The sequence below is a fragment of the Capricornis sumatraensis genome, chromosome 6 (genome assembly GCF_032405125.1).
Source record: "Capricornis sumatraensis isolate serow.1 chromosome 6, serow.2, whole genome shotgun sequence".
NCBI classification, from domain to species: Eukaryota; Metazoa; Chordata; class Mammalia; order Artiodactyla; family Bovidae; genus Capricornis; species Capricornis sumatraensis.
In genome coordinates, this window is record NC_091074.1 from 13,384,103 (window position 1) to 13,400,451 (window position 16,349).

General features: G+C 44.2%; 1 protein-coding gene across 1 annotated transcript in view; it reads left to right on the plus strand.

The window, feature by feature from the left end:
* Window positions 1–16,349, plus strand: part of GALNTL6 (polypeptide N-acetylgalactosaminyltransferase like 6) — a 1,456,655-nt gene that overhangs the window by 1,214,248 nt on the left and 226,058 nt on the right. Inside the window, exons 5-6 of the mRNA XM_068974511.1 lie at window positions 7,284–7,469; window positions 13,088–13,271. Coding sequence (XP_068830612.1) covers window positions 7,284–7,469; window positions 13,088–13,271 — 370 coding nt within the window. The remainder of the gene's footprint in view (window positions 1–7,283; window positions 7,470–13,087; window positions 13,272–16,349) is intronic.

Below are 16,349 nucleotides of genomic sequence, written 5' to 3' on the forward strand. Positions count from 1 at the left end.
TGGCCTTCCCTCCTCTCCAAACCAATGAACTGAAATCTCATATAATGGGCAGCAGGGAAGCAAGGGGAACACTATCTCCACCTTCTGGGGCTATAAATAAAATGGCATTTTATTCCTGAGAGAAACACAGATCTCTGTATTCCCTATCTGTTCACTGTGTAAACATCCTTGAAAAGATAATCCAGAACAAATGGTAGACCTTATCCACAAAAGATGCAGAAATATAAAGGGTCCTAAAGAACAGTCTCCAACTCTCTCCTCCCAAGATTGCGTGAAATCAAGAACTCTCAAGAGATCAAACCAGTCAATCCTTAAGGAAATCAACCCTGAATATTTATTGGAAGGACTGATACTAAAGCTGAAGCTCCAAAATTTTGGCCACATGATGTGAAGAGCTGACTCATTGGGAAATATCTTGATGCTGGGAAAAACTGAGGGCAGGAGGAGAAGGGGGTGACAGAGGATGAGATGGTTGGTTGCCATCATCGACTCACTGGACATGAATTTGAGCAAACTCCAGGAGATAGTGGAGGACAAGGAATCCTGGCGTGCTGCAGTCCACGTGGTGACAAAGAGTCGGACACAACTGAGCGACTAAACTGCAACAACAAGTATTCTCATGGGAGGAAAATCTCAAATCCATTCCACAACAACAACAACAAAAATTTGTTAAAAAAAAAAAATTAGAAATCACACATTTTAGCTGAAACAGGGAAACATTTGGTATCCATGGGTTTCACAGTGATCATGCTTCTGTCTTACAGTCTGTGGGGTCCCAAGAGTCAGATACAAGCTTTAGGGTTCTCTTTCCATTTCTTTTCTTCTTCTTCTATTTGTTGAAGAAGTCAAGCCATTAGTGTTGGAGAAATTTCGAGAGTTTTGATTTTGCTAATTATCTCCCAGACGTGCTATTTCACGAATTCATCAGTCTTTTAGTTCCTATAACCTGGTAGTTATATCTAAAGGCATGATCAAACTCAGATTCAATACTTTGCCAAGAAAGAGGCAGTGACATGTTTCAAGCACAGAACAAGTGATCTGGTTCCTTCTCTGATGTTAATTGGGTCCATTAGTTCATTAGAGGTTGTTAAGGGTGACTTTCTAATTCTTTTTTTTAACAGTAGCTGGAATATATGTGGTCTATTCATTTCAGTGTCCCCAGCTATTTCCCAAGTGACTGAGGATGCTATGTATATTAAAAAAATAGAAAATAAGACTTTGAGAGTCGGAACCCACTCCAGTGTTCTTGCCTGGAAAATCCCAAGGGCAGAGGAGCCTGGCATGCTGCAGTCCATGGGGTCACAAAGAGTCAGACATGACTTAGTGACTAAACCACAGCAACAGCTATTTCCCAAGAGACTTGCATACTAAAAGAATAGAAAATAAGACATTCAGAAACAGATCTCAGTCAAAATCATAAAAGAAGGAATTGGATACAGTTTCAGCAATTCTTTTAAGTTCTTGGTTGAATTTTTTGTGCTCCAGAGACAATATGAAGTGTCTGTATGTGAATGATATGAAAAGGGACATATTCAGTGTGGTCAACCAGGACGTCAAGAGATGACAGCTTTCTGGAGTTAACTGCAGACATAAAATCTGTACATTTCTCTTGCATAAAGAATATAGAAAAAGTTTCTATACTGCTGAGTAGACAGTTATCCTTAACACTGTCTCTTTGGGTTAAAATATACAAGTAACATGTGTCAAGTATACTGAGAAGAGTAAGGATATCCTCTAATCTCCAACTGTAAAGTACTTCTTGTCACTGTGATAAGACCTCAAATTATCCAAAATACTTAAGAGCATATTCTTGCGGTGAAAGAATGAATCAGAAAGGTATATGTATTTCTATGTGTTTATGACACATTCCAGTTCAGAAGGTATCACGAGTCACCATCCACAATAACTGTGGGCTTCCCAGGTGGCACTAGTGGTAAACAACCCACCTGCCAGTGCAGGGGACACCAGAGACTTGAATTCAATCCCTGGGTTGGGAACATCTCCTGGAGGAGGAAATGGCAACCCACTCCAGTATTCTTGCCTGGAGAATCCCATGGACAGAGGAGCCTGGTGGGCTACAGTCCATAGAGTCACAAAGACTGGACACGACTGAAGCAATTTAGCGTGCACACACACAATAACTAGCATTTATTCTGTATGTGCTCTTAAGGTCATATTCTGCTATACACTATGGCTTCTCAGGTGGCGCTAGTAGTAAAGAACTTGCCTGCCAATGCAGGAGACATAAGAGATGTGGGTTTGATTCCTGGATTGGGAAGATGCCCTGGATGAGGCCATGGCAACCCACTCCAGTATTCTTGCCTGGAGAATCCCATGGACAGAGAGGCTGGGTGAGCTATAATCCACAGGGTCACTAAGAGTAGGACATGACTGAAGCGACTTGGCATGCACAAACGCACGCGCTATACTCTACCAACACTTGAGTATAAACATCAAAGAAATGTCAGCTTCATAGTATGTATTTAGACACAGAACTCTTATCTCCAGGTCTGTTGGGTCTCCTGCCCCGCCTGCTCTCTCCTTGAGATTAAATTAGGGGATTCAAAGGAGAAGGAACCTGCTGAGCCCAGGGCAGCTCTTTGTCCAGCCTCTGGTGAGTTCTCCACTCAGGAAACCCAGACCTTGCTCTGTAATACTCCTGGTCACTTAGATCCCCTATGCGTTGGGGACAATTACTCAAAGGTAGACCAGAAAGCTGTCTAGACTCTACTGCTACATTTTCCTGCCATAATAAGCATAATACCCACCCAGTATTCTGGCATGGAGAATTTTATAAACTGTATAATCCATGGGGTCACAAAGAGTCGGACATGACTGAGCAACTTTCACTTTAATTTATTGAACAGACCTAAATCTTTGATGAACTTAGAGTGCTTCCAAGTCATGATTTTTGACCCCAGTGACAGTCTTGAAGACAAGGAGCTGGGGGAGACCAGCCAGATACTGTGTTGACCAAAGACAAGACCTGGCATTTGCTTTTTGACTAAAGCTCTGATACACGTCGGCTTTATCTTGAGTTGATTCTTGCTTTCCAATGCGACATGTGGCCCAAAGAAACACTGGAGGACCAACCTCTAGGATGCTTTTTAGGAAAAATGAAATACTTGATAGACTAGATCTACAGCATAAGTAAAACGTGACAAGGGCAATCACAGAATCATAGAATTGGAAGGAATATTTAAGATCAACTCATCACATTCCATGGCTTCACAGGTAGCTCAGTGGTAAAGAATCTGACTGCCAAGCAGGAGATGCGGGTTCGATCCCTGGGTTGGGAAGATGCCCTGGAGAAGAGAACAGCAACCCACTCCAGTATTCTTGCCTGGGAAATCCCATGGAGAGAGGAGCCTGGTGGGCTACAGTCTGTGGGATCACAAAGAGTCAGACACTGAACACACATACACACATCACATTCCACAGGTGAGGAAACCTGAAATGACTTAACTGAAGATATAGTAATAGGTGAGGGATAGGTCTAGAACTCATGTTCTTGATTCTCGACTGCAAATCACTGAAGGCAACTTTTTTAGCACTTAGTTGCTATCCTGAACAATAAATATACTAATGAATGTGAAAGTTCATGGAGCATAGTGAAATCTCTAGTAAAAAAGGGAAAATACATTCAGAAAACCGCTGTACTTAATATCAACAGTAGCAAGACATCAAATTGTAATGAGTATAACTCAACATTTCATTACTGCCTCCCACTGATATCATAAACTTTGGGCAAAAATTGGTATATTTGAAATTATATTAACTTTTCCAGGTCATCAGGGTACCACTTAGTGGATTTTAACAGTAATATTTCCACTGCTAGTCTAGGGCCACCAACCAAAAAAAAGTTAATGGTTCTACAAATGTTTCCTAGTCAAAAAAGAAATGTCTCTTTTATAAAGATATCATAAATTCTCCTGTCATTCTTTACATTAAATGAGTTCAAAAGGGATCTTCAAAGATGCTGTGTTTAAGTAATACCAAAGCATGTTTAAAATCATTTGAGTAAGGCTTTGAAATGAATCTCAAAACTGTTCATACAAAAGAAATGAAAAATGTTTTAAATTTAAAGGCATCTCCACCATCTGCAGGAATTTCCTTGTATGAGAGTCTAATTTGCTAATCAGATGGATAATATCTTCTTCACAGTGAGCTATGGTTAATTAAATGCTATAACTGGACTACTAAGAAAAAACAGACCCCTCCAAGGGCCAGTCAACTAGGTCATTACTCGGAGGCAAAGCAACCTAATTATTACCACAAAGTTCAAATTAGAGGAATTGATTTGAACATTTAGTGGACTCGCCGTGGGGTCAAACCCCTTGAGATTAGTGCATTCATACCTGACAGTCTTCTTAGTGTATTAAAATGGACTTTGATGAAAAATACACAGAATCAGAAAACATACAGAGAGGGAATGGCAACATGTAGAGATCTCCCAACTGGGTTCAGAGAGTCCCCGATAAACTGGAAAGTGTGGCAGCATCAAGCCCAAGTGGGGACAGTCCTTAGCAGGTGAGCAACAACCCTCTGCTTCTGACAACCCTCTGCCTTGGGACATGTGGGAGGCAAACCTCCTCTAGAAAGAAAAACTTTCTCACAGGCAGCTACAAAGGATTAATCCTCTCTCCCTTGAAAAAAGACTACTTTAGTCCTTGGGGGTCAGGGAGTCAAGCAGAGAATGCAGTCGGATTGTCAAGATGATACTCACAGTGGTACAACTGACAGAAGAGCAGTGAGGTTTGCAGAGATGTGGACGGACCTAGAGGCTGTCATACAGAGTGAAGCAAGTCAGAGAAAAAGAAATGCCATATATTAACTCATACATTTGGAATCAAGAAAAATGGTACTCATGAACATATTTGCAGGGTAGGAATAGAGACACAGATGTAGAGAACAAACCTGTGGACACCAAGCGGTGGACAGAGGTTGGGCTGGGATGAATTGGGAGATTTGGATTGACAAATATACATTATTGATACTTCATATACAATAGGTAACTACTGAGAACTTACTGTATAGTGCAAGGAACTCTACTCAGAACTCTGCTGCTGCTGCTAAGTCGCTTCAGTTGTGTCCGACTCTGTGCGACCCCATAGACGGCAGCCCACCAGGCTCCCCCATCCCTGGGATTCTCCAGGCAAGAACACTGGCGTGGGTTGCCATTTCCCTCTCCATGCACGAAAGTGAAAATTGAGAGTGAAGTTGCTCAGTCGTGTCCAACTCCTAGTGACCCCATGGACTGCAGCCCACCAGGCTCTTCCGTCCATGGGATTTTCCAGGCAAGCGTACTGGAGTGGGGTGCCATTCTATGGTGACCTAAATGGGAAGGAAATTCAAAAAGGGGATATATGTATACATGCGGCTAATTCATGCTGCTGCTAAGTCGCTTCAGTCGTGTCTGACTCTGTGCAACCCCAGAGACGGCAGCCCACCAGGCTCCCTTGTCCCTGGGATTCTCCAGGCAAGAACACTGGAGTGGGTTGCCATTTCTTTCTCCAATGCATGAAAGTGAAAAGTGAGAGTGAGGTTGCTCAGTCGTGTCCAACTCCTAGCGACCCCATGGACTGCAGCCCACCAGGCTCCTCCATCCATGGGATTTTCCAGGCAAGAGTACTGGAGTGGGGTGCCATTCTATGGTGACCTAAATGGGAAGGAAATTCAAAAAGGGGATATATGTATACATGCGGCTAATTCATTTTGCTGTACAGCAGAAATGAACACAACATTGCAAAGCAACCGTGCCTGCGTGCTCAGTTATGTCTGACTCTTTGCAACCCCACAGAATGTAGCCCACCAGGCTGCTCTGTCCATGGGATTCTCCAGGCAAGAATACTGGACTGGGTTGCCATTTCCTTCTCCAGGGAATCTTCCTTACCCAGGAACTGAACCCGAATTTTCCACATTGGTAGGCAGATTCTTTACCACTGAGCCAAAATTAAAAAAAAAAAAAAAAGGCAAGATCATAAATCCTTCCATGAACTGCTATTGTTAGAAATCACAGAAGCAGACTTAATAATATTACCTTTGATTGCAAACAAGCAGAGACAGTTTGAAAGTGAAACCTACAGAACATACAACATGCTAAGATTCTATTTCAATGAATATCAGACTCTACTTGTTACAAACTCCAGGAAAGCCCTCCTAAGGTTTTACATGTGGGAGGCTGAGAGCAGATGATGTCAATTACATGAGCACATATCCCACAGAAAGCTACCAAAATATACTTATTTGGTATACAAAGGAACTGAGAGATAAATGTATTTTATCACAGCCAGTAGGAAATGTTTTATTCCATAAATAAGTTATCTCATTTCGTTTTGTTTACAGATTTTTTAATTAGGCAAAGAAACCTTTCCAATTTTTTTCCCAATCTTAGCCAATTCCAAAATGATTATGTAGCATCTCATCCGCCTGTCCCTCTCCATGTCTAATTTTCACAGTAAATCACTTTCCACTTCAAATCCAAATCCAGGAGCTGAAGTCACTTGCCAGTTTGCTGTTACCTGGCAGGGGAGGAGACCTGGTTCCTGTTATTTGTGCTAAGTCGCTCAGTCGTGTCCGACTCTTTGTGACCCCATGGACTCTAGCCCACCAGGCTCCTCTGTCCATGGGATTCTCCAGGCAAGAATACTGGAGTGGGTTGCCATGCCCTCCTCCAGGGGATCTTCCCAACCCAGGGATGGAACCCACGTCTCTTATATCTCCTGCTTTGGCAATCGGGTTTTTTACCCCTAGACCCACCAGGGCAGCCCTTCTGTTGATTTGGGAGGTATTTTTCCTTTCCTGTGGTTTTATATGCACTATTTTCAATACAGAGAACACTAGGCAAAGCCTTGCTGGAAGGGCCCTCTTGTTGGCAAAAGCTCATGTGCTGGAACAGTCACCTGACCTGGCCAGCAGGGACCTGGGGCTGATTCCCACCTGGGCGCAGGCTGGCCAGGCTACAGCCTGGGGGTCCTAGACCCACAACAACTTTGGGGTGGAGCACTGGCTGGTCCTTGTTCACACAAAAGGCAGTATTTGCATCTTATGGAGCATTCTGGAACCTGTGAGCTTCCCTGGTGGCTCAGTGGTAAAGAATCCACCTGCCAATATAGGACATGCAGGTTCTATTCCTGGGTTGGAAAGATCCCCTGGAGGAGGAAAAGGCCCCCCACTCCAGTATTCTTGCTTTCTCCAAGCACGCTGGCCACACGGATGCCCTGGAGTTAGTCTGCTGTAGCTAATGTTCCGTGTCCTTCTGTGTCTGTCTTCTTCTTTCCCAGAACACTTGAAGGAGAAGCTGGAAGAGTACATGGCTCGGTTTTCGAAAGTGAGGATCGTCCGCACCAAGAAAAGGGAAGGGCTGATCCGGACCCGACTCCTGGGGGCGTCCATGGCCCGAGGCGAGGTCCTGACCTTCCTAGACTCCCACTGTGAGGTCAACGTCAACTGGCTGCCCCCGCTCCTCAGTGAGTGCCCCTCAGCCTCCTGGGGTCTATGCAGGGGGAGGTTGATTGCTTCTATTTAGTCTGCCATTGATGAAGGCTAGAGACCCCTTTGATGGGGTTTGCAGTGGGAGCCCTGAACTCTATTATTAACCATCGCTGGGAAGTATAGGTAACTAGAAGGCTACATTGAAACTGCCTTTTTAGATAATGCAGTCTAACTTTAGTTTGATAAGGTTTGATTTCTTATCTTAGACATTCACTGAGTAAAGACTAAAAGGAAAAGGTGTTTATTATACTACCTGCAAGTACAGCGGTCTTCCCAGGTGGCGCTACTGGCAAAGCACTCACCTGCCAAAACAGGTGATGTAAGAGATGCAGGTTTGATCTCTGGGTCGGGAAGATCTCCTGGAGGAGGCCATGGCAACCCATTCCAGTACACTTGCCTGGAAAATCCCATGGACAGAGGAGCCTGGCAGGCTGCAGTATACAGGGTTGCAAAGAGTTGAATACAACCAAAGCCACTTAGCACACATAAGCACAATATGGTTGAAATGCACACGCACGCGCGCGCGCACACACACACACACACACACACACACACATAATGTTTAGCGATTATTATAGGATTGTTAAGAGAGGAGAGCTGCCCGTTTTCCTAAGAGAAAAGCAAACTTCATCATTCACTACCGTCATGTCAAACTCCACATCACTAATAAGCCCACATCACCGACTCTGTCTAGGCCCTGCTGCAGTTCTTGCGAGCATCTCTGAACCGACACTTGCTCTCATGCTGCAACGAAAAAAGCATTCAGCCCCCAGAATACAGTCACGGTATAAGCACTCTGACATTTTCTCAGGATTTATAAGGCTCTTTTCCACTCTAGCTCCAGCCTAGTTGCCTAAATATATGACCCCTTACATTCACACAGAACCCCTCAAACACACAAAGCTGCCCCCCAGGTGATACATCTTAAATGATCACAAGAAGACTCTCTGACACTTGAACTGTTAAAAATAGCAAAGTCCTGAAATGCATTCAAACTAGAAAACCTATGTGAAGCTGAGTCCAAGCATTACTATTAATATTTCTTTAATTTCACAATGAAGACAGAGATACAGCCCAGTCGTGGCTAAGGAATAGATTGTAAAATGAGAAAAAATGTGTTTCTAAAAAGTTCTTGATCTGCACATTGTGTCCCTTTATGTCCCTCCAGATTTCACTAAATCAACTTTTATTGTAAATATATCCCTGGTCTTGGAGCTAAAGCAAGTAACAACCACCTTCACAATAGCTACCTCAGAAAGAATTGTTTGCTATTGACAACTGTGCAGGATTTCAGGCAGAACTGGCAAAGCCCCATTAGTAAAAGATGCAGGAGGTGGTGGGGGGCGGGGTGGTAATCAATTGAAACTGTGTTGAATTTGAAACAGGAAAGGATCAGCCGGTAAGGCCCCACCATATCTCAGATCCACCCCCTCTCCGACAGACAACCGCCTGGCCACCCTAATCCACAGGGATGTTTCTATGCTCCTAATGGTCAGAGACTCCTCTGAGCCTTTAATTAAAAGTGCCTTGTCCAAGGACATAGCAATTTAAAGTTTCATCAGTAGCCATGAGTTTCCCTTAAACTGAATTTGGCCTGTAGGGTGTTGAATAGGCAAGGAAGTCAGCACAAGACCTAATTATTTATGAACCAAAGCAATCCCTATAAGCCAATTATCAAGGCCCTGATTGTTCCTATGCATCCAAAAAGAGGAGGGGAAAGGGAAAAGACAGAAAATAAAGAGAAACCCATTTTTTCCCTTTAAAGCATTTCATTTCCTTTAGGCCTGATGGTTAAGACATGATCTGAGCTCAGGATTGCTATCTTTTTTTTATTTTCCTCTATCACTGCCTTGATACATCTTTCAAAATGAAAAAAAAATTTTAAAGAAACAGGTGGAGTCACACGGTTTCTTGGTTCATTTTTCACCCTGGGATTATACCTGAAATTCAGTTTCCCATTAAGAGTCTGTTTGTTTGATCCCGGGAAATTGAAATGTAGGCACAATCCTTAGACAAAAAAGTAGTCAAACTGCCTTCACTGTGAGCTAGAGCAGCTGGATGAGAGCTGAGAGGAAATTTGACAGGAAAGCTGACAGTGAATTTAACAGACTCATTCTCTTTGGGTCACCTTGGGACTCTTTGTTGGTCAAGGAACTTGTAAGTCAACCTGATTCTGAACTGGATTGAAGAACATCACTGAAACCTTAATAGTCATGTAGCAGCAGAGCTGATAGAAGAAATATTTTGGACACAGCAGTGAAGGTCTCCTCTGTCAAAGACATCTCTGGGAAAACACCACTTAGTGAAAGATAAAACCTACTGTAAGACTTTCCCAGGTGAAAAACGGTGCGTAGAGAGCCCCCAGAGGGGACTGATCTGAAGGTGTTGGGGGTGGGAGGCGGGGTCTCTCTGCCTACTAAATAACTAAATAAGATGAAGGTGATCTTAGGCTCTCTGAGGCCTCCTGGGACCACACTAGCTAAGACTGCAACCCCTTGTCTAACAAATAAATAAATAGATAAAGACAAGGACCCGACCATAATAAGCTAAAAGAATTAGAAATAAAATAAAATCACAACCCTCTCCACATGCCACATTCGCCTTACCCTGTTTTATTTTCTCTCCTTCACATTTAAGACCACCTAGCATACTATATGAGGCTTCTCTAGTGGCTCAAACAGTAAAGAATCTGCCTGCCAATGCAGGAGATTCAGGTTTGATCCCTGAGATGAGACAGTCCACTAGAGAAGCAAATGGCTACCCACTCTAGTATTCCTGCCTGGAGAATTCCATGGACAGAGGAGCCTGGTGGACTCCAGTCCATGAGGTCGCAAAGAGTTGGACACGACTGAGCGACTAAGCACAGCACAGCACACTATGTAATTTAGTGATCTATGGTGCATACAGATTCTCTTTGGTCCATTCATGAAGACAGGAGTTTTTGTGGTTGTGGCTCACTGCTGGCTCCCCTCAGTTCAGTTCAGTTCAGTCGCTCAGTCATGTCCGACTCTTTGCGACCCCATGAATTGCAGCACGCCAGGCCTCCCTGTCCATCACCAACTCCCAGAGTTCACCCAGACTCACGTCCATTGAGTCGGTGATGCCATCCAGCCATCTTATCCCCTATCATTCCCTTCTCCTCCTGTCCCCAATCCCTCCCAGCATCAGAGTCTTTTCCAATGAGTCAACTCTTCCCATGAGGTGCAAAGTACTGGAGTTTCAGCTTTAGCATCATTCCTTCCAAAGAAATCCCAGGGCCGATCTCCTTCAGAATGGACTGGTTGGATCTCCTTGCAGTCCAAGGGACTCTCAAGAGTCTTCTCCAACACCACAGTTCAAAAGCACCAATTCTTCGGTGCTCTGCCTTCTTCACAGTCCAACTCTCACATACATACAGAACCATGCAAAGTGACAGGCATGCAGTTTCTACTCAGTGAATAACTGCTAAACTCTGAATGAATGAATGAACAAATCCATGAGTGAATAGAAGGCACATAGATCTGGAGGGGAGGTTTTCCACAGGATTCTGGGATCCCCACGTCTTCCTCATTACTGTCATCAGGATAATGATGCGGAAACTGTCAGCCCTCATTATTTCTCCATGATGCCTTTCCTCTTTTAAAGATATTTAAGTGTGTTTTATTCTACATGTCACATCCAGAGGTCTCCCAAAGAACCAGAAAGCAGGTGTTGACACTTAGAAGCTCAAGCTCTCTGACAGTGTTAGCTGTTATAACAAAATATTGAAGAAATGCACATTGTGGAGAAGACAATACTTCACATGAAGCTCTTGAAGGTGAACCAGAGTACATGTGTGTGCCCTTTCCAGTGCTGGCTGCTCACGTCTGACATAATAACAACTACCAGGGAGGATCTGGGACTGGAACTGGAGAATAAGTCTCCCTTCTGCCTCAGAGAAGCACCACGGCCAACTGGACGGACCCCAGGCTCTAGGACTGGACCATTGAGCAGGGCTTGCCTCCTAGTGCGTGTTCTCAAAACACAAGCAAACTTGGACAAGTTACTTAACTTCTTTGCACCCAGTTTCCTCATATGTAAATGGGGAATGATAATTAGAGCCGCCTCACAAGGCTGCTAGGAGGATTAGCAAGAGAATGAGTAGCACTGGCACATGTTCCATGACACATGGTGGCTCAGTGTTACAGGAGCTGCCTGGGATGTAGGAGACACTGGTCCAGTTCCTGGGGTTGAGAAGATCCTCCCAAGGAGGAAATGGCAATCCATTCCAGTATTCTTGCCTAGAGAATCCCATGGACAGAGGAGACAGGCGAGCTCTAGTCCGTGGAGGTGCAATGAGTCACCCACGGCTGAGCGGCTGAGCACACATGCATCTATACAGCAGACAGCTGGTGGGAAGCTGCAGGAGAGCACAGGAAGCTCAGCTTTGTGCTCTGTGATGACGTAGATGGGTGGGATGGGGAGGCGGGAGGCAGGTTCAAGAGGGTAGGAATACACGTATATAGAGAGAGAGCTGGCTCACCTAGTCGTACAGCAGAAACCAACGCAACATTGTAAAGCAATTATTCTCCAATTTAAAAAAGGAAAAGAAACAGCATATTAGTAGTTGCTCAAGAATTTAATAGCAGCAGCAGTTATCACATCACCTAATATATTTTTGGATATGATGAGAGAAGAGTGAACTTATGAGCACAGTGGAGAAGGGCAGGGTGGGAAGAGCTGAGTGGAGAAGGGGAGAGTGGGAAGAGCTGAGAGAGTAGCGCTGAAACATGCGTCACTATATGTGAAAGAGACCGCCAGCTGGAATTTGCTGTACAACGCAGGGAGCTCAAAGGCAGTGCTCTGTGACAACCTAGAGGGGTGGGACAGAGTAGAAGCGGGGGGAGGAGGCACAAGAGGGAGGGGCGCATGTATACCTAGATAGCTATTCATGCTGACCTATGGCACAAACCAACTTAATATAAAGCAACTATCCTCCAATTAAAAATAAATAAATTTATTAAATAAAAACTGTATAGCTTTGATGAATGAAGTCTATATTAAAGAACAGTAGCAACAACAGAGCAAAACTAGGACTTGGTGAACTCTCAGGCAAGCCCGAGAGCCAAGAATTCTGTGTGTCATTTCCCAGAATCTGGGGGGACAGGAGAGGACCAGCCATCAGGGCCACTGTGAGATTAGATGATAAAAGCCATGAAGTTAAATATTTACATTTTGGACCCTCCAGAAAGCAGGCCAGTATTCTCTCAGCAGGCGCTAGCCGCATGCTTAAAGGAACACAGGGAATGTTTATACTCCATGCATGTTGGAGGCAGTGTAAAATGACAGATTGGGGACAGGGCAGAGCAGAAACATGACAGAGACAGAGTTAAATGGACTTCTCCAGGTCTCTCTGGGACATCACTTTCTTAAAAGTAAACACCACAACACTAATTGCACCTGATCAAGGTCCCATCACATCAAGCCCAGCACTCAGAGATACTGCAAAGTGCTCTGAAGACAACAGGGAACCAGGCTTCAAGGGCGATGGGTGAGGACGGGCTTCTCTTTGCAGAAAAGTGAGGGACGACCTAGGCGGGCATATCACTTCCTACTCTGTGCTTCCACTTTTCAGACCAAATTGCACTAAACCACAAGACCATTGTTTGCCCCATGATCGACGTCATCGACCACAATCACTTTGGGTATGAGGCGCAAGCTGGGGACGCCATGCGTGGTGCCTTTGACTGGGAAATGTACTACAAGAGGATCCCCATCCCACCAGAGCTGCAGAGGGCGGACCCCAGTGACCCTTTCGAGTGAGTAGCAGCCTGGGGAGCTGGTGGGGAGGGGGCAGGTGACTGGGGCATGTGTGTGTCAACTGGAGACCCACCAAGACAATTATCTCTAATGAAATGGAATACAACAGGTGGCAAAGGTATGCAAGACATTGGGGAAAGGTCAGACTTACAAGGTATACAAAATCATAAGGTGGCCAGAGTACATTCTCCAACTTTCTAAGCATGAGAGGGCATGTGCAATGTGGAATCAGGGAAAAGCAGAGTTCACGGCAAATGCAAAGAGAAGGGAGGCATAGCCCCTTTCAGATATTCTCTTAGAGCTTCTCTCTTCATTTTCAGTTCCCTCTGTTCTTTCCTGTTGTTGTTTAGTCATTAAGTCTTATCCAGACTCTGTGACCCCAGGGACTGTGGCACACCAGGCTCCTCTGTCCCTCACTATCTCCCAGAGTTTGCTCAAACTCATGTCCATTGAGTCGGTGACATCATCCAACCATCTCGTTCTCTGTTGCCCCCTTCTCCTCTTGCCCTCAATCTTTCCCAGCATCAGGGTCTTTTCCAGTGGGTTGGCTCTTCGCATTGGGTGGCCAAAGTATTAGAGCTTCAGCTTCAGTGTCAGTCCTTCTGATGAATATTCAGGGTTGATTTCCTTGGATTGACTGCTTTGATCTTCTTGCCATCCAAGGGACTCTCAAGAGTCTTCTCCAGCACCACAATTTGAAAGCATCAACTCCTCTGTTCTTTGTGCTTTCCCCTAAAGCGGGAGTCCCCAACCCCTGGGACAGGAACAAATACTGGTTCATGACCTGGTAGGAACTGGGTCACACAGCAGGAGGTGAGCAGTGGGCAGGTGAGGGCGGCTTCATCTGTATTTACAGCTGCTCCTCATTGCTAGCATTGCCACCTGAGATTGCAAATGATGGTGGCCTTAAAACCATGTTTGACGCCACTTCAGATCACAGTACTTTCTGGATTAAAGTCTAGGTGGAACATTCTAGATTGCCACAAAAGCACCAAAAAGCCTGCTTCCATTTCCAAATTCCTATCTTTGTGAAGCAGGGTTTCTGCAGGGACAGCAACCAAATGACAATTCGGAGTAGACTGGACATAAGCAATACATTTCTTCTCTCATTGTCTCTCGTCACCCCCAGATGGGACCGTCTAGTCGCAGGAAAATAAGCTCAAGGTCCCCACTGATTCTGCATTATGGTGAGTTGTATAATTGTCTCATTATATATCACAATAATAATGGAAATAAAGTACACAATAAATCACTTGAATCATCATTCAATAAAGCACTTGAATCATCCCAAAACTATCCTCTTCTGGGTCTGTGGAAAAGTTGTTTCTCATGAAATGAATGCATGGTTCCAAAAACCTTGGGGGTCGCTGCTCTAAAGAATTATTTAAATGAACTACTCTTTTGTTTACAGTTCTGGAGAAGGCAATGGCACCCCACTCCAGTACTCTTGGCTGGCAAATCCCATGGATGGAGGAGCCTGGTAGGCTGCAGTCCATGGGGTCGCTAAGAATCGGACACAACTGAGCGACTTCACTTTCACTTTTCACTTGCATGCATTGGAGAAGGAAATGGCAACCCACTCCAGTGTTCTTGCCTGGAGAATCCCAGGGACGGGGGAGCCTGGTGGGCTGCCGTCTCTGGGGTCGCACAGAGTCGGACACGACTGAAGCGACTTAGCAGCAGCAACAGCATGAAATATGCAGTAAAGAATCTGCCTGCAATGCAGGAGACTCAGGTTCTATTCCTGGGTCCTGAAGATCCCTTGGAGAAGGAAATGACAATCCACTCCAGTACTCTTCCCTGGAAAAAAAAAAAAAAACCCATGGACAGAGGACCCCGCGGGCCACCGTCCAGGGGTGACAAAGAGTCAGATATGACTTCGTGACTATCGCTTTCACTTTTTTCCATCTCTGCTGGGAACTGCTTCTGTGTAAAGGAAGGCCATGGTTCTGAGCAGCTGCTCCCAGAACTTAAACTTGGGGAATTCAATCCAAATGACAGATCCCGGGTAGAGCATCTACCATACATATACATACACATTCCATGGATACAGCTTCTTGATCCGTTTATCTATTGATGGACACTTAGGGTGCTTCCATATCTTGGCCATCATACACGATGCTGCTGTGGACATTGGACAGTTGGTGTGCTTGTTTGTTTGTTTTTAACACATACCCAGGAGCAGAACTGCCAGTTCACGTGGTAGTTCTATTTTTCGTTTTTTGAGAAAGCCCCACACAGCTTTCTGCAGTGACTGCACCAATTTACATTCCCACCAATGGTGAACAAGCAAGTGTTTCCTTTTCTCCACACCTTTGTCAACATTTGTTAATTGTGGTTCTTTTTTGATTATGGCCACTCTAACAGATGTGAAGTGATAGCTCACTGTGGTTTTAATTTGCATTTCCCTGACAATTAGTGATGTTGAGCATCTTTTCATGTGCATGTTGGCCATCTGTATTTCCTCTGTGGAGAAATGCTTATTAGGGTCTTCTGCCCACTTTTTAAAATTAGGGTTTTGGGGTTTTTTTTATGTTGATTTGTATGATTTTCTAAAACCATATACAAAAATAGACTCAATAAATACCAAAATAAAGAACCGGTAGTATCCAGCTTCACAAGCAAATACTTAGCAATGCCTGAGGCAAGCAATATGATTAATGTGGGAAATCTCACTTATTTGTTATGATCAGTTTTCACATTGCTTGTAAGTGCTAATAATAAGAGACGGACATGGCCCGTATCAAATAAATAAACTCAAAATGGATTAAAAATCTAAATGTAAGACTATAAAACTGTAGACTATAAAATTCCTAGAGGAAAACATAAGCAGAACACCCTTTGATATAAATCGCAACAATATTTTTTTAGATCCATTTCCTAAAGCAAAGGAAATAAAAGCAAAGATAAACAGATGGGAACTACTTAAACTTAAAAGCTTTTCCGCACAGCAAAAGAAACCATCAACAAAATGAAAAGATAACCAACAGAATGGGATAAAATATTTGCAGATGATATGACCAATAAGGGGTTAATATCCAAAATATATAAACAGCTCACACAATTTAACATCACAA